Source organism: Pholcus phalangioides, unplaced genomic scaffold, assembly GCF_987345545.1.
Source record: "Pholcus phalangioides strain wild (caught in Gottingen) unplaced genomic scaffold, Ppha-v1.0 ptg000011l_1, whole genome shotgun sequence".
Classification (NCBI taxonomy): domain Eukaryota; kingdom Metazoa; phylum Arthropoda; class Arachnida; order Araneae; family Pholcidae; genus Pholcus; species Pholcus phalangioides.
Window position 1 is genome coordinate 30375260 of NW_028301604.1, and position 27834 is coordinate 30403093.

Below are 27834 nucleotides of genomic sequence, written 5' to 3' on the forward strand. Positions count from 1 at the left end.
TGGTATATAATTTCTATGGCGGAGCCCTGTAGGCCTATTTTTGATTTATTGACTAAAATTACTGATTTATTTTTATTATTCAAAAATATTAATTTACTGCGTTTTTTTCCTTGAGTGGCCGCAGAGCTCCTGGGAGTTCGCACAGGGAACGCACGGTTGAGAACTGCTGGTATAAATTGTGTAAAAAATTCTTTGAAAAGATTTGATTTCGTTAATTAAGTATTTAAAAAGTTAGAATAATATACTTGACATGTTGATCAGTTTCCAGGCAATTTTCCAAAATTTCAATTCTACAGGTCTGAATAATAAAATTTACTATACAAAATGCGCAATAACTAACATAAATTTCATTGTGGTCTTTTGTTTCTGTATTTGATTACGTATATTTTTTATTGAGGTACATGTAGTTTAATACAGTACCACATTTCTTGGAAAAATCACCACATGAACGTATGCGTCGCTGTATCGGAAAAAAACCCATCAATATGACATTTTTTATCAACTTAATATAAGGCCCCGCATCCGCTGCACATTTCTGTTATAAAATTTATTAAATGCATAGGGCTCATTCAAGTATTACGTCAGCATCGATAGGGGGGAGGGATTTCCGATTTGCTGACTTTTGATGACAAGGGGGAGGGGGGGGATTTGGATGATGCTTGCATCATCAACCATCTTATTCGGTGCGCCAAAAATGTAAAAAACCTTTCGACAGTTATTGGGCACCTGAACCAACATTCTACCTATTGATAAGTCCCCTAGAGAGCCACTTCAGTGATCTCTAAATGTTTCACGGATCCTTCCAGTGCTCTGGAAATGTTTCCAGGCCGCTCAAGTGCTCTAAAACTGTGCCACATGTCACTCAAGAGATCTCTAAATGTGCCACAGATCGTTTAAGTGTTCTGTAACTGTGTTGCGGGTTACTTAGGTGATCTTTGAGGCCTACTTCAGTGATCTGAAAATGTGCCACAGGCCACTTAAATGGTCTGGAATTGTGCCACTGGTCATTTAAGCGATTTGTAAATGTGCTGCTTAATTCATTTTTACAAAATTAGGTTTGAGGGGGGCAAGCCACATCAGATAAACTTTAGGGACACATTTGGTGTCCGCGGGTCAAGGGTTTACCATATCTGGCTTAAAGGGTGAGTCGGAATGCATTTCTTAAAGAAATATTTTGAGTTCTTACCCTTCAAATAGCATTGCAATTAACAAAAAATAGATTATAATAACACATATAAATTTATACAAAAATTGCCACGTTTTTAAGACAAATAAATTCAATTGGTCGAATGGTTGACGCGTTTCGGCTCTTCAATGGAGAGCCGTCATCAGGACTTCGTGGTCAGAATTCACACGAATGAATCGTGGAAGAGTGATGTTTACGTCTGGTCATCCGAAGAGTATACATACATTTTTTTTTAAACATCACTCTTCCACGATTCATTCGTGTGAATTCTGACCACGAAGTCCTGATGACGGCTCTCCATTGAAGAGCCGAAACGCATCGACCATTCGACCAATTGAATTTATTTGTCTTAAAAACGTCGCAATTTTTGTATAAATTAAAACCAGGCAAAGTTACTCATTTTTTGTGATAAAACACATATAAAGATATTTTCTGTCGAAATTTTAATTACAAATTTTTTTTGCATTAAAAAAAATAATTTTTTTTTGTCTGGGGGGGGGGGGGCACACAAGCCCCCAATGCCCCCCCCCCTCCAGAGTACGTTTCTGATCCCAAAAATATTCGTTAGGAGGTAGGGGGCAGTGATGACGAAATTTTGTTGACAAGGGGGAAGGGGGTCAAAAATAGATAAAAATTTGCTTACGTAATACTTGAACAGCCCCATATTTTTAATTTCGGAAATACTTGCTAAATTCTCAGTAATGCTTGTCAAATGCTTACCAATTTTAAGAATGCTACTCGGTTAGTTGACAGTTGAATATCATGTGATTCAGTAGGCCAATCTCTTGGAAATTGTGTTTTTTGAAACGAAACTGAACATACGCATTACATCTGTTAGTGTAAATAACAACAGTGAAATGTGTTAGTGTAAATAATGCCTGATAGATGGCAGCATTTGTAACACATGTTGTTATACCCTGTTCGGTATACTGGTGTCCCCCTTTTTCCTCTTGTAACCATCGACGTTGTGTAGTTTGTAGTAATGTTTCTGCAATAAAACTATATCTTAATTGTTCCACAGACTCATCGTAACAGGTTATGGAGCCTGCCGCGTAAGTTTTTTTTGGGACTAAAAACCCACGAGTTCCGATGTTTTTTAACAATCTTTCTCATGCCGATTAGTTTTTTCTCCAACATGGCGACAGCTGAAGAATACGAAGCCTTGAGGCGGGAATTGGAAACTCTGAGACTTTCGATGTCTATGACTTCCAGGACTGTGACAACCAGTTTTGCTGTAGGCATGTTGCCGGAATCGAAACACCTCGAAGGTCAAAAAAATTTCACCGATTGGAAATTTGCCATGAAAAATTTCCTAATTGACTGTGGTTTGTGGAGTTGTATTGTGCCGGGAACCGAACCAGCCGACAACGTATTGGATCGCCGAGCTCTCGCGAAAATCAACTTGTCTCTCAAGCCTGCAACTGGAACGATCACGCGGAAATGTGAAACTGCCAAAGAAGCATGGGACTTGCTCAATGACACCTTCGAAGATAAAGGTATTGTTCGCGTGGTAGGCCTATATCAGAGTTTTCTGGATATTCGTTTTCATGATTGCCGTACAGTAGACGAATACCTGAATAAATTCACGATCGTCGCAGAACAACTCGAAAGCGTCAGCAAGCCGTTGGACGACCACGTCATCTGTGGTTTCATTCTCGCGAAATTACCAGACTATTACAAGCCTCTCGCCCTGGGTATTCACAGATCTGGACAAGAAATCGTGACTTCATTCGTGAAAAGCCTGCTGCTGGAAGACGCAACCAAAGTTCCGAAACCGCTATCGAACCAAACCCAAAAAGGAAAAATTGCCAGAAAACTGCAAGTAAGTGTTCTGCTAATGCAGTTTGCTCTGAAAAAGAAATTTCTTCTAGGGCAACTGTTTCTTCCGTCTTTTCTGCCGCAGTTTTCTCTGATAAACATGAATGGTTCATAGACTCTGGTGCATCAACTCATCTCAGTTGTTCATTGCCAATTTCACATGATGTATCATCCGAAGAAGAGGTCCGTCTAGCCAATGGCGAAAAATTGCCAGTTACAGAGCACAGGGACGTAGCCATAGGGCTCAGCTCTTCCAAAATACTACATGCTAAAGATGTTAAGTCTGTGCCTACGCTCGCGCTGAATTTGTTAAGTGTTAGCAAACTTGTACACAGTCAGCCTAAGCTATCAGTCATCTTTGATGAGACCGGGTGCAAGATATTAAAAGAGAAACCCATGGTTGACAGCTCATTTGTTTTGGCAACTGCAACAGAGGTGAATGGACTGTATCGTCTTGATAATGAAACAAACTTTGTTTGTACCACTTCAATGAAGCAAGACACCTGTCAGATATAGCACAGGAGACTGGGTCACCTTAATTTTCGTTCCCTAAGAGAGCTGCAAAAATCATTTTATTTCAAATGTGATTTAAAATCTGATTTTGAGGATTGTGATGTTTGTGTTCGTGCAAAATCACACCGCCAATCCTTTCCAAAATCAAGCAAGACACGTGCAGGAAATCTTCTGGAACGTGTTCACTCAGATCTCTGTGGCCCCATGCAAATTTCATCAAAAGGTGGAGCTCGTTATTTTCTTACTTTCATTGATGATTTCTCATAAAAATACTTTGTATACTTCCTGAAGTCTAAAGATCAAGTTTTTGACAAATTTGTTGAATTCCAGACATTTGTGGAAAACCAGATGGATAGAAAAATCAAAGCCTTACATTCTGACAATGGTGGAGAATATGTCTCTGGAAAAATGGGAAATTTTCTGAAAGATGCTGGAATATTGAATCAGCGAACTGCGCCACATACACCCGAGCTGAATGCCTAAACTGCACTTTGATGGAAGCTGCACGTGCTATGCTTTTCAACTCTAATTTGGACATTGTGTTTTGGGCAGAGGCTGTCTTGACATCTGCCTACATTCGCAACCGATGTCCTACACAAGCTCTGAAAAATCGCACTCCCCAAGTACTGTGGTCTGGACGAAAACCCAGCATATTGCATCTTCGCATTTTTGGATGTCGAGCCATGGTTCATATTCCCCAGTGTAAAAGAAAGAAGTTGCATCGTAAAGCTTGGGATGGTATCCTTCTTGGCTAACAGTGACAAAAGCAAGGGTTATCGCATTTACAACCCCCAAACAGAAGAGGTGCAAATTGTTAGAGATGTGAATTTTTTTGAAAACCAGTTTCCATTTGGCAAAACGGATTCACCGAGTCATGATCCATTTCCGTCGCCTGAAAATGCAGCTGATACACAGTTTTCAACCATTACTATCTTCGAGCCATCTCTAGAGACTGAAACATCATTGGAAAGCAATTCAGAACAGTCTTCTTCTTGCCATAATGTGAGGACACCTGACGTTTTGCCAAATGTTCCAATTAGATCTGATTGCTATCCTCAACATACACGACAACAGAACAATCGTATCTTCAATGATAATTTTGTATCCTTCCTAGCTTCATTGTGTGAATGTACACCTGAATCATTAACTGAAGCTCTGAACAGCCAGGATGCTGAACATTGGAAACGGGCCATTAACAAGGAACTGAAATCGCATGCTGATAATCAAACATTGATTCCAGCTGAACTTCCTCCAGGTTGGAAAGCCATTTCCATGAAATGGGTATTCAAGATTAAGCAGACTGTTGATGGTTCTATTGAAAGGTACAAAGCCCGTTTGGTTGCTTGTGGATGCTCTCAAAGCAATTATACTCATTCCTTATTTCATCATAATCATGCCTTGATTGTGTGGATTTCCTGAACCACTACAAGCTGACAGTGGATATCGGCTACAATCAGTTGATCGACTCAATATCAGGAATGTCACCAAAAGGTAAGCAAGTGGACTTACAATTCCCACCTGTCTTGTCTGTGTCCGGGAATCCTGAATTTTACTCGCTTTTGAAAAAATTCCTGTCACTTACCCGACCATTCAACCCGAAAGTCGACAAACCCAAACACGACGTCCTTCATTACATCAACACTCAAGAAAATCCCCCAGTGCAATGCTAGTCTAGATGGCTCACTCCTGAACAGTATGAGTTCATCAAAACGAGTTGGCCAGATGGCTTGATCTTGGTATCATTCAACCTAGCAACTCGCAGTATGCATCACCGATCCATGTTGTGAAAAAGAAAGATCCCAACTCTTTTCATCTCACCTGTGACTGTCACATGCTGAATCGCAATACGACATCACAACTGTACCCCATACCGCACATACAGGATGTAAACAACTAGATAGCGGCTGCACAATTTTTTCAAAATTGGATATGACTCACGCGTATTTTCAAATCCCGATATATGGCCCTCATCAACACAAAAATGCAATTGTGCAATGCCCATTTAGGCAAATCCCGATATATGGCCCTCATCAACACAAAAATGCAATTGTGCAATGCCCCTTAGGCAAATATGAATTTGCCTGCTTCAATTTCGAGATGCAAGGTGCCGCATCATCGTACCAGATGTTTATGGACACTGTGCTACCTGGTCTACCCTTCACATTTTGCTATCTCGACGACATCTTGGTTTAAAGTGCCTCACCTGACGACCACAAACGTCACCTGCAAGACCTATAACATTTGCAAAAATAGATACATGAAGGTATGCAAAAAATGCACTAAATAGGCAAAAACAAGAGTGTGTGCAGCATGATTGGAGAGGGTTGGCGTTGATTAAAAAATTGTAGCGTTTTTCAAAATTTCATTTTACGTAACACAGCTTCTTTTAAAAAGGCGCTGACATATAATACCCCAGATCTTGATTGGTATTTTTTTATGGTTTGTTATTACTGTATGGCCCCAATTGAGAGTAACTCTAGGCTAGCTTCATCACAAGTCACCAACACATCTCCCAAAGACAGACGCCATGCCATTCTCTCCTTCCCCACCTCTCTAATTTTCACAAACATTTGAGATTCAATACAAATACAAATACAACGCCACAACAGGCAAATTGCCCAACGAGGTGGCTGACTTAAGAACATCATGGATCCCCGAGCCATTTTTTGGAGGCCCCACCTACTACTGCTACACCACACATGCACCCCCCCCAACGAATCGGTACATGCGGGAATGTGCGTGTACGTGTAGTGCAACCTGACGTAAAGTTTGTTTCTGTGTAATGCTTGTTATGTGTAGTGCTGCCATCTGCCCTCAGTTTTTCTAACTATGAGTGAAGGGTTATGATTGAATGATTTACCGTTGTAGGACTGTTGCTCTCTGTGGCGAGACTTTTTTTTAACGGGGAGATCGGCTCGCATTTGCGCCTTGAAGTTGGGAACCACAGAAAACCAACTTCAGCCGACCACCACTGTGGGGTTCGAACCCGGATCCTCGCATCACGAGTCCGGCACTATAACCACTCGACCACCACAGACTGAATTACTCTTCAAATATTGTATACTCACCGAAACTCATAAAACTATACATATTAATGTTAAAATATTTAATTTATTAGATGCACAACATTAATTACACAGCGTTTTAATTTCAACTGGAACTGAGAAACTCAATAAAAGTTTCATTTCTGTCAATAGGATTTAAATTTTTTTTGTAGGTAGCAAAAGACGTCACTGAAATTAATATGTTTACAAACATTATTGCCAGAAAAGCCATAATTTTTTGTATGATTCTAAACGGATACATAAACATTCAGTAAGCTGATGACTCCTTTAAAGTGGGCTGTAAAATGGTTTATTTATTGTAAGTTTTTGAGAACTATTAAAATGCAGCGACACATAAACAAAATAATTTATATTTGTCGAAAGGCAACTATACTAGATGTGCCGACCATGCTTCTTCTCCGCATACTACATGTTCCTTCTGAGTTTTTTCCATTTTGTTAGTGCTTCATTTCCTAGTGTTATTCCTGAAGATTTGCAACTGGTTTGCTGGTGAGAAACAAGTACAATATATGAGTTCGCTCTTTCATTTCCAGTAGAATTTCCTTTGGTTGTGGTATCTTGCTTGCTAACTGGCTGTGTGGAATCAGCTTTTCTTAATTTCTGGAAAAAAGAAATGCCCCCTTCTCCTTTTCTCTTGAACATAAAATGAAAATTTTTACAAAAAACATCTGGATCTATGAAAAAGTGAAACTTGTAAAGAAATTAAATATGCCGAGTTACTTTTGGAGACAGTTGCAAAAAATATATAAAATGAGAATAAATCTGTTAATATATAAACAGTATTGTTCGCAGAAAATCTTACAATTTTGTTTTTAATTTCCTTTTTTTTCATTTGTGAAATAATCGTAAGAATCCTGAAGAGAGATTAAAGTAAAGACAGTCATCATTGGATAAAATTTATCAAAAAATCATAATCTCATGACCTTTCTTTGTTTTTTTCATATACAGATTATTTTTAAGCATAATCGGAAAGTTAAATAAAAATTATGGGAGAATCACGGCTAAGTAAAAACTATGCCATAATTTGGTCTCTCGAAAGTCGTGTAAACGGGATTCTCTCTCTCCACTGTATTTTTTTATTTTTTTCTTCTTCATTCCCCTTTCTTCAGATCTGAAGACTACCCAATGTCTGAATTTGAATGGTTTTGTGCTTCTACACTGATGTTTACCTATCTATATTGCTCTAAAATAGAATGTTTAACCCCGGCAAAATCCCCACCAGTTAACATATAAAAAAAGGCTTGCTTTAACCACCTCATTCCCTCTACATGATGAATCATTGAAAATTGTGTCAGGGGCCGTTCAAGTATTACGTAAACAAATTTTTAGTCATTTTTGACTCCCTTTCCCCCCCCCCCCTGTCAGCAAAAGTAAGTAAAACTCTAACCGCCTCCCCCCCCCTTGTCAGCAAAATTTTGTCAGCACTTCACCTTACCTCCTAACGCATATTGGGGGGATCAGAAACGTACGCGGGAGGGGGGCGCATAGGGGGCTCGTGCGACTCCCTCCCCCCCCAGGCGAAAAAAAAAAAATTTTAATGCAAAAAAAATGCTTTTAAAAAAATTAAAATTTCAAAAGAAAATACCTTTATGTTATTATAATCGATTTCTGTTAATTTCAATGCTATTTGAAGGGTAAGAACTCAAAATTTTTCTTTAAGAAATGCATTCCGACTTAAGCCAGTTTAAGCTCCGTTTAAGCTAGATATGGTACACCCTTTACCCGCAAACACCAAATGTGTCCCTGAAGTTTATCTGATGTGGCTTGCCCCCTCAAACCTAATTTTGTAAAAATGAATTAAGCGGCACATTTACAAATTGCTTAAATGACCAGTGGCACAATTCCAGACCATTTAAGTGGCCTGTGGCATATTTTCAGATCACTGAGGTAGGTCTCAAAGATCACCTATGTAACCCATGACACAGTTACAGAACACTTAAACGATCCGTGGCACATTTAGAGATCTCTTGAGTGACATGTGGCACAGTTTTAGAGCACTTAAGCGGCCCCTCTGTGCGGTTCTACATATCCCTCAAGTTACCCGCGGAACATTCCCACATTACTTAAGTGATCCGTGGCACAGTTCCAGAGCACTTAAGCACCTGGATACATTTCCAGAGCACTTGAAAGATCCGTGAAACATTTAGAGATCATTAACCCTCTGACTGCTCAATTTGTGGACCGAAATTACTTCAAAAATTTTGTAATTTTTTTCACTCAAAAAGTGAAGTGTGAGCGATAATACCACGTGCCTTCAAATGCCGCAATTTAGTGGACAACTAACGACATCTGTTGGCCAAAGCGTAAATGAAACGTCTAATACTGTACATAATTTATTTCAGTGGTTAAACGGGGAAAAAACGGGATGCGCTTCTCAATAAAGGAAGAAAAACACATGCCTGCGGAAAACGCGGGATGAGCAGATTTTGCTACATTTGAGTTGCCCGTGGATATCGCGGGATAAGCAGCCAGAGGGTTAAAGTGGCTCCGTAGGGCAGGGTTTTCCAACGTGAAAGCCCACGCTGAAACCTTGATGGTAACGAGGGTATTCCGCGGAACCCTAACAAATTTGAATATTTTTTCAATATACAGGGTGTCCTAAAAGTCTGCATTCCCTCTGCGAAACAAGAATCCTCACTTGCAGTAGATAAAAATGTCAAAATATATATATATATTTGTGAATTACACATAGTGTGACCATATGGTCCATATTTTATGGGGCATAATTATTTTCCATAATATTCAGTTATTTAATCATTTTAATAAAAATGTTAATTTTGTCAAGCTTTTTAAAAAAACTCACTTTGAAGCTTTTAAATCTTGAATTCATTATTTTTCCATGAGCTATGGATCAATGGAAATGCCCGTTTTCTTTGTTTTTTTCATATGGTTATCCTAGTTATGCCCATAACTTTAGGATAATGAAAAACATGCTGGTCAAATGATGGTCATTCGTGGGAAATTTCCCTTACGCTTTTCTTTCAACATTAAACAAAAGAATCGTAAAAAAAAAAACTCAGGTCAAATGTCAATACCTTTCTCGAGACCTTCTTCCGAGAATGATCATTTCTATACATTGAATCGATGTAATTATTGTGGATTACAAAAATGTATCACTATAATTGTTTTTCATTGCATATTGGCACCTAAAAAGCCCTAAACTTTGATGATCAACATGCATTAAGGAGACCCCCCCCCTTTTAATGTTGGCGGAGAAGTTAAAGAGTGAAATTTTCACCCCCTGTGGTATGGTGCCCTGGTCACCAGAACTCCCAAGTTCCTCTCTGGTTACAGCCTTACTCAGAATAGTTGAAAAAAACATCCTTTTAAAGCACTGAACAGGCAATCAGCAATGTTGATAGCTTACCGCGACACCCTTGAAAAAGGTTGGCGATGCCCGAGAGACTTTGAGAAACACTGATATCCTTTATTTCGGTTCTTCTTTTTTTAGGCAACTTTTAGAGAATTGGACTCGATGTCCAACTATTATCTGCTTTGCTTAGATATGGAAAACCAAACTTTTTCAAAAAAAGTGAAAAGTTACGGTTTTTTTTTTCCAAACCTTCAGAAGGACAATATAAGAATACTCGGGATTTAAGGAATAAGGAACGGTGATGAAATGCGAATTAGTTATTCAAGTAATTTATAATACTGTTTTGAAAAATTTAATATTATGGCTAATTTTTCTCAAGAATTATTATATAACAAACAAAATGCAATTGAAACCATTTAATTTTTGCGATATTTTCTGTGAGGTCTATGGGATGGGGGGGGGGTCATTTTCAAAGAAGTTTCAAGTATACGATTTTCACCCTTATGCGACGTTTTGACGTGGCCTCTTGAACATTGTGTAAACAAGGTTCCATTAGTGGTAACGAATCTGTAGCATGGGAGAATCTGGTGGGGGCACAGAATGCAAAGGAAAAATTTAATACTTCCGAATCTTTGAAGGAAGACCCTCATAAAAATCCTCATGTAGATCTTGAGAGTTTTGGGAATACCAATTTCCAGGAGATCATCTTGACTGTTGTTGTCTGAAGGACTTGTGTGCGAGAATAAAAAGAAAGAAAGGAGCCAACAAGAATATTGTTTGTCTTCTACTGGTCATTTATCCAATATTTTCTCTGAATTATTTTAGAGAGCCCATTCTCAACAGAAAAAAAAAAAAAAATGCTTCAGGTGAAACAGTAACAAGAAAATTTTTGAAGCTACCAGGGTTCCGGGATTTTGGGGTTCCGTCCCTTTTGAATCCACGGAACCCCAAAAAAGCTCTCATGGAACCCAAGGCTTCTGCAAAACACTGGTTGGAAAACCCTGCTGTAGGGGACTTATCAATAGGTAGAATGTTAGTTCAGGTGCCCAATAACTATAGAAAGGTTTTTCCGATTTTGGCGCTCCGAATAACATGCTATTAAGAATATTTAATATCTTCATAAAAGGGGGTTGATTATGTAAGCGTCATCCAAATTCCCCCTTCCCCCCCCCCTTGTCATCAAAAGTCAGCAAATCGGAACCCCCCCCACCACCCATTGATGCTGATCAAGCAGTAAAGATTAGAACTTCATTGGCATAAGCAAAGGCGGGGGGGGGGGGTGGTTCTAACCCCTCCGGCCAAGATTATAGTATTAATTTTCAGGAAAAAATGTAGACCCCTCTCAGAAAGGGAAAAATCTGACCCCCCCCCCCCGAGAAAATTCTGTGCATGCCTATGTAGAACTTAATGGCTGTAATGCTGGGATATCTGAATTATTCAATCTATTGATGAGCTCTATTAGATAAATAGAGAAGAGGGTCGGCAATATATAGACTGTCACCCTGCAATACTCCTATCTTAATTATGATATTTTTGGTATATCCATATTATGTATGAATTTTCACTACTAAACCACACATGCACCTTGTCCACATTCCTCTGCAGAATTTCTAACACATTGGTACGTTGGAATATGTGTGCATATGTGTTGTGAAGTTTTTTAATGTGTAATGCTTGTTATGTGTAGTGCTGCCATCAATTTTTCTAATTATGAGTGAAGTGCAATGATTGAATAATTGTACTGATGTAGGCCTGTTGCTCTCTGTGGCAGGGGCGGCTTAGGGTGCAAGGGGTACAGTGCACCCTGGCAGCAGGTTGTAAGGGGCGGCAGCTTAGGCTTTCGTTATATAGAAAATTTTTTGGAAGTTTCCAAAAGTAAAAATTCACATGACATCATGATTTTGAGCCATATACACTGATAATGGAGATGTTGAGCAAACTTGAGAAAAAGACAGGGTCCAGGAACGTAATATCAGAAACAAATACACTTTACAATACGCCAAATACAAATACACTTTATCACAAGTGGCAAGTATGCATTTTGGTGCTCTCAAACAGTAATTTTTCCAGAACAGCCAAACAAACGCAAAAGAAATAATTCGGCTTCTAACTTGCCCGGTCCCAGGAGCACCAGAAACGCACTTTGAAATTAATTTCTTAATAAAAATTGCCTCATCATCTTTACAGGATATAACTTTAAGTAATAATAGCTAATAAATAAGTGCTGTTTTGTGGATTGAATTATCTGGCATAATCAAAAATGGTAAAATAATTATGGACAAGAAAAAAAATAATTGTACTGTGAAAACGAAACATTTTCTTCAAAAACAGGATGCAAGAGCAGGAACAAGTCACTCACATTTTCTTGATATACAATGGTGTGCGGGTACCTTCTAAAAACAAAATAGGTTTATGTCACGGTCCTCTAGGCTTTTGTCCTATCATCCTTCTGCCGGGTAATCTTTAAGGGCAGCACATGAGGCTTTGCACACGGACAGCGGTTAAACTCGAGTCGCCCCTGCTCTGTGGCGAGTCTTTTTAAAAGGGAGAGTGGCTCGCATTCACGCCTCAAAGTTGGTATAACCACAGAAAACCACCTTCAGCCGAACACCACTGTGGAGACTGGGGTGAATTTTCACTGCAGTTTTTGTCCAAAATACAATACATGTCCACAAGAAGAAATATAATTTTTTTCCTTCTACCAAGAGAAGCAATAACTCTCCAATGTATGCCATGATCAAGGCTATCAAATGCAGTTTTGAAATAGACGAAGAACACATATAAACATTCTCCTGCTCTGGGAAGTTCACGCCAAAAATCTGGTTTGCACACGAGTATCTTTAATCTAAAGCCGCCTTGTTCTTGGGGTATGATATTTCTTATATGCATCCATGAGTTTAGTCTTTTTGATAAAATAGTAGTGAGCAATTTAACAAAAACCAAAACAAGCAAAATAGAGCAGTAGTTACTAGGGTTTGAGGAGTCTCCTTTCTTTTCAAGATAGGATTTAAAATTATCTCCATGATTTGTCAGGGATCTTACTCTGTCATCCAGTATTTTATTATAAACAGTAGTCAAGCTTGTTTTACTTTGATTGCTAAGGAATTTAGGAATTCATTTTTCAGTAGGTCTGCTCCAAGGGATTTACCCAATTTCAGTCCTTCAATTGCTGACTTGATCTTGTTTATAGTAATGGCATCATCCACCACAGAGGCTTGAGAATCACTGACAAAGTTCATATCGATAGGTGTGCTATCAGTGTCACCAATATCAAAATGCGATTTGTAGTGTCTAAACCAGGCAACTTGTTGAATATTGCTTACTGAAAAATCAGCGTTTTGAACCAAAAATAGCTCAGTAATTTTCAGGGTCTTTATTGAGGGTTAAAACATCATTCAACATTTCAAAATATTTTGCCCTCTTCAGTTTACATAGTTTTTTTTAATTGACCTCGGCTTTCTCTGTATTTTTGTTGATTGGTAATGCCAGTTTTTGTGTAGCTTACGAAAAAGGTTTTGGACATAAGATCTTTTCGGCCTGCATTCCAGAATTTTGTAAGATATTAGTGAGGCTCACTGCATCATTACACAAAATGAGTTCAGCTAAGTTTAATCTGAATGTTTCCGCCGAATCATCCGACCATCTTACCCTCCACCTACCCATCTAAGTAACGTTATTTTGGGGGTCAGAACCAGATAAAAGAAAAACTAAGCTTACTGGTAAATGATCAGATTTATGGGATTCCAAATAGATCAGATTTATAGGATTTCATTTTTAGTATACGAAAAACTAACCTCTTACAGTTTACCCCTTCTGAGTATAGTTTAGAGATATCAAGTGAGAAAAATAAAAATTTGATTATTTTTCTCCACCAAAAATGGGCGATTTTATAGAAATAAATTTACGCATAAGTGCTACAATAAATGAAATTTTTGTTTTCTACATTAAAACACACTGCACTTATAGATTGATATTGCACTAAACTCAGGGCCAGGCTTAGGAATTTTGTGGCCAAGTACAAAAAAATTGTTGCGGCCCCCTACAAAAAAAATGTATGCAGTCGCTCTCCCAACTTATAAATTTTTCGACTTATGAATTTAAATCTTGAAGCAGAAAAAATTGTTCAGAAAAGAAAACTAATTTTATTACACTCATTTTTTTATTGTTTCCGGAATGCATTGATAGTTGAGATGATAATCAGTACAGCCTGGAAGTTTAGGCACTGAAAATGGTTGAAATAGGTACTAAAAAAGACATAATTTATGGAAGGAAGGAAGAAATAACTAATAACTAAGGTATTATACGGGTCCAAAAACTAGCTGAAAATTTGATTGCACTTATAATCCGTCTACTGTTTCAATTAGATTAATAATAACTCCATTATTATCCAAGTTAAATTGATTTCAAGCCCAAAATAAAGTATTTGAGGTCCCTCAGGTCAATTCCAGGGCCATCATTAACAGACGCAGAGCCAGAAGAGAAAATGGTCTGTGGGACTCCGAGTTGCGAATGATTCCTGCTTATTTGTAATAATACTTTAAAGGATACTTTAATAATCACTATCATTTCTACAGTTCAAACATAGCTACCTTGTTCTATTGTTGAAAAAAAATTTACTTTTTATAAATATTCCCATATATGCGGGACTCCTCCAAGCAAGGGGCCCTGTGTGATACATCTGTCGCACACTCCTTAAGGCGATTCTGGTCAAATTAATCGAATACCCGAAAAATACATATGTAAAATAAATAGCCATGGTTGTTTGCAGTGCATTTATGGTGTAAAAACACTCAAATTCAAAACCAGAGGAGGCTAGAGCTCACCTGCAGCCCAGGTGAAAAAGCTTCATGTGCCGCCCCTAAAGACAACCCTGTTAGGAGGCTAAAAAGGCTCTAGACTAGGGTACTCTGGGATAAATCTGATTTTTATTATCCGTCCAAAGCCACAGCCAATCTTTACCCAACAAAATACCCTTACCATACGTCCCACTTTTGAAGAAAAATTTATTTCTTTTTGGTCCACAATCATTTTATTTCATCGTTCAATTATTAGAGATAACAATTGCCACATTGCAGCTCTTATTGATGAGCTGTCGCATTCTTCTTCCTTTCAGGGTTGAATTTTTCAATTAATCAAAAATCTCTAACAGTTGTTAGTTGATAACAAAGTTGAACTTTGTTATCGTCAAAATACCTACTCTAAGCTCTTCAGGGTAGAAACTAGGGAAGTGAGAGGGGTTTCTGGTGCCCCAGGCCTTGTACTAGTGAGAATCCTAATTATTCTGTTACTCCTGAAAAATTATTGGGTGGGGCATCAAAATGTGCACTTATACCCTGTGTGAGAGAATCCATCCTTGTTTCTGGTGTTACAGCCCTTGGCCAATATCTCCTACATAGCTTGTATGTAATATCACGGAAATATTACCCAGGCCTTATCTGTTTTTTCAACATCTTTGTTGTCAAGGTATGGCTCAAAAAAAGAGTAACAGCGCATGATATTTTGTGAATTTTTATTATAACAAAATTTTAAAAACTTATGTGTCTAAACTAACCTCTTGGAACAGTCATCAGTCAGCTACACATACACAATGCAATCCAATGACTGAGCGAGACACATAATATGAAGCATGTGGAGAAGAAAAAAATTATAATTTTCCTCTGCTTTTCTAGCATGAGCTGGGTGCATATGGAACACCATATCTAACACCTATTGTCCCTACAAGGGTGGGGCTGACAGGGCTCCAGTTGGGCCAATTCTTACCTTTTTTTTGTTTTTTCATGCAATAAATTCACTACTTTAGGGAATGTGAAGCATTTGACAAAAAGGCCCGCCACGGACCTTTCTGCAGGATTTGGAGGCCAAGCTAACACCATCCGGTCAAAGTGAAGAAAACTCATGGCAACACCAAGTTCCCTATCTCTCAGATCACTTATTCACGTTTAAATGGAGCTGGAAAGGGGGAGAACGTTCTGATGAAAATTAATACTGAGAGTTGTAAAATTTTTTAAAAAACATTTCTTTTGTTTCTCAATGCTCAAAATTCCAAGTTTTACATATTATGGCCTCTGAAATACACCAATCAACTTAAAGCTACGCTGGTGTAAGAAATTAAGATAATTTGCAGACCTGGTCGATTATCTCTAGAACTACTGTACCGATTTTAATGAAATTTGATATGTACATACATTGATACAATGCAAAACAAATAACCATTCAATAATTGTAATACACACGCATGATCATGCGTAACACTCGTTGGAGTCGGAAGGTATGAAACAGCGGTTGCAGAATAAACAAAAAAATGGGTTAATAGATGAGTTAATAGGGGGTATGGTCTCCTCTTACAGATATACAGGTCTTGCAGCGTGATTTCATACTTGAAATAAGGCAGTTTATCATTTCCTGTGGCAATTGGTCCCACTCGTTCAGCAACGCTGTTTTCATTCCCTGGATGGTTCCCGGAGGGGGGTTGCGAGTTGCAATTGCCCTTCCCAGAGCATCCCAGACATGCTCTATAGGGTTAAGGTCTGGAGATCTGGCTGGCCAATGTATCCGGCGAATATCCTCACTCTCTAGAAAATCGTCGAGCAGAAGAGTTCTATGTGGCCTCAGGTTATTGTCCATTAAAATGAACTCAGGGCCAACTGCACCCCTGAAAAGGCGAACATAGGGCTCCAAGACCTCATACCTCACACCAGTCACAGTGCCACTTTCAAAGACATGGAGAAGTGTGCGGCCATCCAACATGATGCCTGCCCAGACCATTAAACCTCCTCCGCCATAATGGTTGATTTCATTGCCATTAATGGTTGATTGACATTGGAGGGTAGGTAGCGGGTCTCTGGTTCTCTCCATATGAGCGTACGGCGAGAATCGGTGCTTAGGCTGAACCGGGACTCATCAGTGAAGAGAACGGTCGCCCATTGATCCATACTCCAATCTGTATGCTCTCTGCACTATGATAAACGGATTCTCCTGTCCGTAGAAGTGAGCTGGACGCAAACAGTAGGTCTTCTTGCAAACAACCCTCTCTCATGAAGTCTTTTGGAAACAGTCACCCTTGATACACAGGTTCCTGTGGCTGCATACAAGACACGAGAGAGCTGTAGCACTCCTGTTACGCCTCACTATAATCAACAAATGGCGATCTTCTCTGGCCGTCGTGGCTCTTAGACAACCTTGCCCAGGCTTTCTCTCAATGGATCCGGTATCCTGGAACTGTTCCCATAAGTTACACACGACACTGGGCGTTAAATTGAACTCTCTACAAATCTGGACTTGAGATTGGCTTGCTTCTAGCCTCCCCACAATTCGCCACCTCATTCCATCATCTAAACGTTGGTGGTTACTCATTTTTACTATCACAATTTGAAATTAACCGATTGCCGCAAAATAACACCAAGAAATTCGGTGAGGTGTGCTAGCCAACGAAATGCGTCTTAACTTAAGCATGCTTATAAAGCCTGTTTCTCTACTGGCTCCGCCTACACACACGTGTACGCTTACGTATTTGACGTACGAGATTTGCATTTTTGTCTAGAAGCAGTGGTTTTACATTCAGTTCAGTTCTTTTCATGAAATTCGATAAAATATGCAAATTCTCTTCATTTATTTCACCAGTGTATATTAAAATAGGCAGAAAAAGTTCAAAAAAGGCATTTTTACAGAAAAGCTTGAAAATAGGCAAAAAAAGGCATTTATCGCATTTTGCCAGAACTTCCAGGCTCCAGTAATCAAACACAATCCATTGAGAGGCAATTGCATTTCAATAAATTTGGAAAAATTTATAAATGATTAATAGTAATTAGCATGGGTCTACCTGCTTACACTCCATCGTGGCTTGAATCATATTGAACCGACATACATTTGTAACATACTTTTAAAGCGTTTCATCATCTTTATCAAATATATGTTGCAATTCGATAACTTTGATTATTTTTCTAATCTTTTATTGCTGTTTTTGCTTAATGTAGTAAATAGAAGTAAAAGAATCAAATACTGGAATTCCCAAAAATAAAGAAAAACATCCTGAAACACGTTAGAACTGTACGTATTTTAAAATGTAGATGAATCTAAAATTACTACAGTATATTTCGCTTAGCGTTCCTACTTAAAAAGTTTTCTCGATTAGTATGACTTATTCTCATAATCATAACTTTTACTAACACTAATTGAAATTTTCCGTTTAAGGCTGGCATTACAGTGTAAAATTTTGATAAAAGTTCTTTTATCAAACTCGAAAAATGCAACCAATAAGCCCATCAGTTACATTCGAACAAATGCAACCGGTGATCTTATTGGTGGAATTTTTCAAATTTTATAAAATATATTTTATCAAACTTTTATAGCGCAATCCCAGCCTAAGGCCTTTTCTAGCCTACAACGCTTTTTTATGACGAATTTTTGGAAAACGCTTCACGTAGCTTTCATGTAGGACTTGCTGTATATGAGCTCTTCAATGTTATTGTTTAAAACCCAAGAGTTTCTTGCCACATATAAAATCCAAGATCGCAATCTCAGCATTTAAATATTCATATTCAAATTCCAAAAGACGCCCTGATATATATAGGTTGTCAAATATTGAAAACACTAACTGCAATCAGCCTAAACCTCAGATACAATTTATTTAATAGTAGGCAAACACATTGTCTTATCAGAGAATGAACTACCAAGCAACCTAGCTTACATCCTAAATTTTTGAATACTTAATGAGTAATTAGATTGAGGAAAAAAATCAGAGAGAAACGTCTTACCTTTTGTTTTCGGTAGTTCAGTAGTAAAAATTGTCGAAGTTTAGAATTTATACATTACATATCTATCTTTTAGAATATATGAGAGAATGATACAGATGGTGGTGTTGGAAAATTTCGAAGAAATTCTCAAGCCTCCTTAGGGAAACATGACAGTTCAGAGGTTCCGGAGGTAAACTGAAAGCCTCTTTTCAAACTATAAGGGGCAATTCAAGTATTACGTCAGCATCGATGGGGTTTCCGATTTGCTGACTTTTGATGACAAGGGGGGAGGGGGTTTGGATGATGCTTACGTAATCAACAACCCTTTAAGAAGATATGAAATATTCTTAATAGCATCTAATTCGGAGCACCAAAAACGGAAAACCCTTTCGATAGTTATTGGGCACCTGGGGCTGAACTTTCCCCTTGTCCTGAAAAACCGCTCGTTAAGTTGTTGTCCTTAACTAAGGAGCTGCGCTATGGATAGCGTGGAGGACAATGTCCCAAGATGCACTCTCCCCTTCTCCTTAGCCAGGATCACATGACGGGTTACAGAGACAAAACCGGTCTTTCAGTTCTTCGGTTCAGTTCATCCTTTGACCAATCAACGTAAAGCAAAAATTTTACAACTACACTAAGTATCAAAAAAACAATATTTCTTCTACATTAATGGCAACAATTGCTTTATTTACATTATTTTCGCGCATATTTTTTCCCTCCCTCATTTTTTTTAAATATTAGCATGCGCATTTGCTCTTACTTTTATATGTATTAATTTGCACGTTTTATCTGAATATGTAGGTTTTTTTTCAGAGACGGTTTTTTTATTAAATATCTTAAATTGCAACAATTTTTTTTCTGAAAATTATATATTTTTTATTTTCTTTAAATATTAACTAGGTTATGTAAGAAAAATTAAATGCCCATGGAAATACCTAAATTTTTAAATTATTCAATTTTTTTTCATAAAAAATTTTCAATATAGAGATTGTTAGGGTAAATAGATCAATTACTTGGATTTTTTTAATATCAGAATGCTGAGTTTCTTTTATGACGCAAAAACCTTACAGGCGGCATGAGGTAATTAATAAAAGGGTGTAATAAGGGAGGGGTATGATATATCTCCTCTAAGGCCAGTATTACACTATAAGTGTTTGATAAAATTCCTCTTAAATATATAAAACTAAAAAATCCAAAAAATAAAGCTCATAGGTCACATTCGAGCAGAGCATGTGCTTATTGGTTGAGTTTTTCATGTTTTATATAAAATGACTTTTATAAAACTTGAAAAATGCAACCAATAGTCCCATTGGTTGTATTTTTGAAGTTTTGTAAAATATCTTTTATTAAACACTTTTATAGTGTGATTCTGGCCTAAAGTAAAATCTCAAGGGAATCAACAATATACCTAAATTATATTGATAAAAAAAAGTTACATAATATATTACATACATAATTACATACATAACTACTTAGAGGTTGATGCAGCATTTGCTATGCTTAGTGACAGGGGGAAGATATGTTGAACATTCACCAAGTCTATGAATTTAATGTCAATGTTAGAGATATATTCGGACTTACTTCTCATATTCCTTAACAAATGCCAAGTACATTGGATCCCACTTAATAGGTTTATCAATTAGAGCCCTTGCAATATTCAGTTGGGAAAAAAACTATATTCTTCGGTGAGTGATCTCTCACTCAGGGAAATGTATTTCGCAGAGATTTCTTAGGAAAGATCCCACTGTACTGCAACATAGCAAACAAGTTATCAACTATTTAATTACATATGTTATAGTGTAGTATTTGTGCACAGGTTATTACAATAAGGTTATGAATTTTCTATCCAACTGATTCTCACTCCAAATTCACTACAACAAAAAAACTGCAATAATGTAACATCCACACACATTGTTTTTAATTACAGATTGCAATCACAAACAAAGAACACCCATTTACTGCTCATGAATAAATTTATTAGATACATGTGTGTACAGTATTATCAAAAGCATTTCACATGCACAATTGCACATATATTATCGTGCTGTATATGAATATAGGCCTAAGTGCTGATCAATAAACTCGTTGAAAATGAACAACTTTGAGTCAGCACTGATAGGTCATCACTTGTCATTTCATTCAGCAATTTAACCTGAAATGGACGGGGGAAGGGGGGGGGGGTGTAAACTAAAAATTATAATGAATATTGTGAACTTTGCGTGTGTGTGTGTGTGTCATAAAAATGCCATAATTGAAAATGAAAAAGGTTCAACTTGCTTGAGAAATTAATGGATGAAATTCATCTGTACACTTCATGAGCACCAAGTTCTACATCGTCAACAAGAATGTAATGCCTTCCTTTTTATAACTCTCATTTCAGCAAAGAACCTAAAAAATATTTTATAAATAGTTATCAATAATATTTCAATGTATCCACAGTGATGAAACACTACTAGTACTACCACTTATCCGTACATGCACTTTGCACACATTCTTCACACATTTTCCTAATACACACTTTCCAGAAATTGTTCATTTGTTGATTAGTTCGAAAAATTTTACAAAATTGCTCACTTGTGTTTCAATAATTGTTTTTTTCAACGTTTATTCAACAATTTGTTTATGTGTCAAAGATTCTCTCTCACATCTTTGGGTAAGGTGAATGATTTCCGAAACTTTTGAGCAGGAGATGTTTGGTAAAGCTAGACCAAAATGTTTCAAGTGAGAAGAGGAAAGTTTTGCTTATTTTTGACAATTGCACTGCTCATTCAGAAATAAAAGATCTCCCGGCAATCAAAATATGCTTTTTCTGCCTAATTCAAGAAATTTACAATAAAGAAAATTTTCATAGAAAATTGAAGATCAAATGATTTTATGAATTTGTAAATAATGTAATGTGAAATATTTTAACTACACACAGGTATATATACATATACAGTTTTTAAAAATCATTGAATATGAGGTAAAATAAAACCTTGCTAATTGGACACCTGCTTAAGTGGACATTTTTCTTGACCCTATAAGGGTATCGAGTTATTGATGTTTCACAATACTACTGAACCATATATATATACGTTATACATATTTCTCTAGGGAATTTATCATGATTGGCACGTCTTGGAAAGTGTTATGTACAAACACGTATGAATAATATTTTTGTGTCCCGAAAAACTAAAATTCCTACACTGGAATGCATTGGTCATGTTCAGAAGATGGTTGGTGCACGTTTAAGTTGACTAAAAAAAACCATGGAAAGGACTGAGTGGTAAAGGAAAATTAACCGATTAATTTATTGATAAACTACAAAATTACTATGGTATTGCTATTCGTAGCAATGTGGGAAATTTATGCTGAAAAAACAACTGCATTTTTTCATTGTTGCTGCAGTGATAAGAACATGCACGTGCAATGCGAAAGAGGACCCGACAGTTGGTGTAAGTATCATAAAGCTCCACATGAATGACAAAAAATTACTTCTAGCCTCTCTAGCAACAACATAAATATAATAATAAGCCAACATACATGAGTCTGTGCACAATCCCTGTTTCAAAGTGCTTGCACAATATGATGCAGAGGTCCAACAAAATCTTCAAGTGTGATTTGGATAATTTACCCTAACGGCACTTTTATCAAACTGCAAACAATTCTGTTGGAGACCCATATTGCAATTCTGATTTTTAATTCTGGCTATGTAAGCATATTGCCTGTACTTGAAAACGTAGGAATCCCAGTTGATGAAGCACTAGAGACTATTTACTCTGGGTTGATGTTTAGTGTGTGAGATGTTTGAGATACCATGTAACACTGATGGCAAAAATAGCCAGAAAAAAAAGGAGCAAGAAAGAGAAATTTGAAACGAAGAAAGGTCTGATGTATGGATGTGAAGAATTCTGAATGTTAAAAGTGTGTATGTGAAACTATTTTTTAGTGAAATCTTTAGATGCATTTTCTGAGAAACTGCTTTTTGTCTATGCCAAACTTGATCTTTACAAAACTTTACAAGATATCACTTCTTTTTTTTCAGTGGGTTCTATATGGCTATGACAATGCAATGAACTAGGATCTGAGCAATAGCTTTGAAACTTTTTGATGATTTACATGATTTTGAATTCAAAATATTAAGTTTTTTAAATGAGAAATGTAGTTTTTTCACATAAACAGCCATATCTCAAAAATTTTTCACAGTATTTCAAAACTTCTAGTTCATTGCACAGAACAATATTATAGCAGCATTCTGTGTGAAAAACAAGTTGATATAAGCAGTTGAATAAGCAGTAGTATTTCATGTACATTGTTTTGCATAAACACTGAAATTATGTTTAGACATATAATTGGCAATATAAATTTTTCATGTCAAAATATTCATGAAACATTTCGTTTCTTAATTTTATTCTACATTCTAAAAACACACGCATTTCACCCAAAATGACAAAAAGTACCCGCACTTATTCAATTGTCTAAATGCATGCTTCTCAAATAAAATAAACATTATTCCACCAACTAAATTACACTTAACATAACAATGTTATTTCCTATGTGATTTCAATGTTACAAAATTATAAATGGTCGGAAATATAAGAAAATTTCAATTAAAATTTTCATAAATCAGACTTACCTTTATAGAAATTTGCAAAAATCCTACAAGATCTCTGGTTGCCATCTCTTCAAGAATAAATCAAACTCTCAATATTCTGTAGTATAAAAATATTAACATTAATACCGAAACTGAATTTTTACTCATTAAAATTAATTATTCATGCAATACATTAATAAAGTGCTTAATAAGCTATGTAATACATGCAACCATTAAAAAAAATCAAAATCATGATACAAGTAGAAGCTGCAAAAATTAAGGAAAATATGCTAATACAGAATTTAGCACCCCTTTTGCATTCAATTAAAAACTGCATTTTAAACAAAAATATGCAGAGGGGTCTGAATGGGTGGCATGTAGTTTTTTAAGGATGCATTATATTTTTAAGCGTTTTTGCACATTGCAAGTGTGTGTATCACGTTTGCATGTCAACTTTTACCCCCAAAATATACCCTTGGCATTTTCATGAGGCTTAGAAAGCCTTGAGCTAATTTACGTCATTAAGACAGCTCAAAAATAAGCATTAATAACACAAATATAAGATGTAGCATTATCGATAGGCCAAACATAATATATTTTTACTGTAATACATGTTATTTCTATAATGAGGGAATTTATTATTAACGATTATATATAGCTTATATACATAGATCATCTTGCGATCAGCAGGATTTCTTTTTCTCCCGAAAACCTCGACTTATTTAATGCACATTAACATGCAAAGTGCGTGAAATTTAATTTAAGAGAAATAAAAAAAGAAATTTGATTTTTCATCACGTTAACTTACCTTCCGCTCTACAGCAAGTCTTGTCTTCATCTCGGCTTCAACTCCTTGCATGGCCGCCTTACTGTACTTTTTCGTTAACCTAAATTCCTTTCAGCATCTTAAATGCCTATATCAAGCATTAATAGAATCTGAAAACACGAAAATAATTTTTTGAATCGACGATATCTTCCATCGGAGCACACATCGTCGCCGCCATTACAGAAAATGTGGTTGTCCTCAAGCTTAACGAGAGGGTCTTCCAACTCCTTAACTAGCGCCACCTTTGTCCTTAACTAAGGAAGCAAAGTGTTCCTTAGTTAAGGAAAGGCAAGCAGAAAGTACAGAATTTTTCCCTCTTTCCTTAACTAAGGACAAGGGGAAAGTTCAGCCCTTGAACTAACATTCTACCTATTGATAAGTCCCTTACAGCAGGGTTTCCCAACTGGTGTTCCACGAAACCCGTGGGTTCCACGAAAGCTTTTTTGGGGTTCTGCTGAATCAAAAGGGATGGAACCCCAAAATCCCGGAACCCTGGTAGCTTGAAAAATTTTCTTGTTACTGTTTCACCTAAAGCAATTTCTTATTTTTATTTCTGTTGAGAACGGGTACCCGTTACTCTAAAATAATTCAGAGAAAATATTGGATAATCGACCAGTAGAAGACAAACAATATTCTCGCACACATGTCCTTCAGACAACAACAGTCAAGATGACTTCCTGGGAATTGGTATTCCCAAAACTCTCAAGAGACCTACATGAGCACAAGCTTTCACGTTGGAAAACTCTGCCCTACAGAGCCACTTTAATGATCTCTAAATGTTTCACGGATCCTTCAAGTGCTCTGGAAATGTTTCCGGGACGCTTAAGTGCTCTGGAACTGTGCCACACATCACTCAAGTGATTCTTAATTATGCCACGGATAACTTAAGTAATCTTTGAATGTTCGGTGGGTAACTTGAGAGATATGTAGAACCACACTGGGGGCCGCTTAAGTGCTCTAAAACTGTGCCACATGTCACTCAAGAGATCTCTAAATGTGCCACGGATCGTTTAAGTGTTCTGTAACTGTGTCATGGGTTACATAGGTGATCTTTGAGACCTACCTCAGTGATCTGAAAATATGCCACAGGCCACTTAAATGGTCTGGAATTGTGCCACTGGTCATTTAAGCAATTTGTAAATGTGCCGCTTAATTCATTTTTACAAAATTAGGTTTGAGGGGGCAAGCCACATCAGATAAACTTCAGGGACACATTTGGTGTCCGCGGGTCAAGGGTTTACCATATCTGGCTTAAACGGCGAGTCGAAATGCATTTCTTAAAGAAAAATTTTTAGTTGTTACCCTTCAAATAGCATTGAAATTAACAGAAATCGATTATAATAACATATAAAGGTATTTTCTTTCAAAATTTAAATTTAAAAAAAATATTTTTTGCATTAGAATTTTTTTTTTTTTCGTTTGGGGGGAGGGAGGTGCACGAGCCCCCTATGCCCCTCCTCCCACGTAAGTTTCTAATACCAATATGCGTTAATAGGTGGGGGAAGTGATGACAAAATTTTGCTGACAATGTGGGGGGAAGGGGTTCAAAAATTTCTAAAAATTTGCTTACGTAATACTTGAACAGCCCCTAAACAGTTTAATGGGAAAAAAATTAAATTTTAATCAAAAATTTCCAAAACATCTGCTGAGAAAGGAAAACGTTTCTTTTGAAAAAATTGCAAAATTGCAGCCCCCTGAAATTTTGCAGACCAGTGCAATTTCACCTCTCGCACCCCCCTTAAGTCCACCCCTGCCTAAACTAACACAGCTGCAGATATGCAAAAATTCTTTATTTCCGGTTCTCTGAAAATTTTGAGAAATGAATTTAAATACGTGTCTGATAAGAAAAATACAGTTTATATGTTTAAAAAAAAATTGAGTTTTCAATGCAAATACATTTATATGTTAAACCAATGCAACTAATGGTTTTTAATAAAAATGTTTGTTTTCAATATGAAAAAAGTTTTTTTTTTTTTGAAACTGGTCTATTAGTTATTCAAATAAACTCTCTTATACTCAAGAAAGAGTTACTATATTTAGACTTGCTTTCGTTTTCTCTTTTTTGGTGTTAGTTTACATGTTTATTTCAAAAACTAGAATTCAAGAGTTCAAATTCCTAAAAATTCAAGAGTTTGTTTATGAAATGCTCAAGTTCGAAAGTCATTAACATTATGGTTGTAATTTGAATTTTCATCTTCTTGAGCAAAAAATTGCATAAATTAGATTAAATGCACCCTGAAATACCAAATTACTTTTTCCTCTTTGTTCCAAAAAATTATTAACACCCTGAAAAGTTTTTTAAAAAATTAGAACATCTGACTGAAACGGTTTATGACATGAATATTTTCATGCAAATTTACAACAACTTGATAGAGTAAGTGTTGTATGTCTGGTTATGTATGTAAACCAAGCCTATCTTAGCAATACAGATAGAAAAAAATTGGGAAATTTCTGCAAACGCAAAATTACATCTGCATTTGCTTGGACAGTATGAGAAAACGTGTGCTGATGTCATACAAATACATTGTACTGTGGCCATCTTTGACCTTGACCATGGATTTATACATCAAGACATTGAATTGATAAGTCTCTGGCACACATCTGGATTGGACCTAAACCATGAATCCATCATCACTACTTTAGAACCAATAGCAGATGGTTTTTTTAAGCCTGACTCCACAATCTCTTGATAGGATCAGCATCAGGTACCATGAAATCACACAAAGTATTGATGATATTTGACGGCCATTTGCCGAATTCTTGATTCAATCTATGCTTCCCATCTTCAAACAAAGTCTTAAGCTGCTGGAACCAAAAAATAGAGGTCAATGAACCAGAAAACCTCTGAATGGAGGTGTACATTAGGCTCTCTACCTTTAGATTCTACAAGTTGAAAACATGTATTGAGATGGAAATTTCATTCTTAGATGTTATCAAAATCTAGATAGGAAATGAAATTTCTATCTCCGTACAAGTTGAAGACTTGTATGGAGATTGAATAATAGAAATGAAAATAGAATTCCACATAAATCTGTGTTTTTTTCAACTGACACTCTGTCCTAACATTCTGCTATACTAGTTGTTAAAGGTCAAAATGATTTTGAAAGAAAATAACGCAAGAAACTCAAATGAACATATAAAAAAAATTCCAGAAGAAAAAAAACATTTCTATATTATCAAGAGTATATATATTATTTTGCTTAGATAAGTGCAGCCATCTGAAAAAACTATAGAAAATCCGCACCTGTGGCATCCGTGAAAATTATACTTGTAATTTCCCATCCATGCCAGTGGAAATCCATACTTATAACTCATCTTACTGAACTTAAGCTTCATGTCATAATTTAAACTATATAAGTACGGGTAATAAAAATCTTATAGCTCTCTCACCTGTCATGTAAAGCAGGTAATTCTTGTAACAGTTCCGAATTGATCACTTCATACAAATTACGTTTTTCAGCCAATTGTTCTCTAGCCTGGAAAATATGAAAAAACAGAACAAATCACAATGATTACAGTGATATTACTTTTGAAAGGGGGCAGTTTGATTAATCATACTGTTAAGCAGAAATGCTCATTTTATTTTCCCATGATTACATACCTTTTATTCATCTGCTCATGTCGAACAATAACGATTTTTCTTTTACCCTTTTTATTTCTTCCCTCTGAGATGCTAACAGTATCTTTATTTTGCATATGGCACTGAGTGAGCATGTTTTCATTGGTTGTATTCTTTGCAGCGTGGATGGGCAGATTATTTACGTTATATATAGACTGACTGATGTTTATTATTTGTACTTTGTGTTTT

At 36.6% G+C, this 27834-nt stretch overlaps 1 protein-coding gene across 4 annotated transcripts in view; it reads right to left on the bottom strand.

Annotated features, from left to right (window-relative positions):
* LOC149080327 (bridging integrator 2-like) overlaps nucleotides 1-27834 on the bottom strand; it is a 428403-nt gene that overhangs the window by 257424 nt on the left and 143145 nt on the right. For all 4 annotated transcript variants that reach the window (XM_089239465.1, XM_089239462.1, XM_089239463.1 and 1 more), the window contains one exon: nucleotides 27417-27502. In XM_089239465.1, the coding sequence (XP_089095591.1) occupies nucleotides 27417-27502 (86 nt within the window). The remainder of the gene's footprint in view (nucleotides 1-27416; nucleotides 27503-27834) is intronic.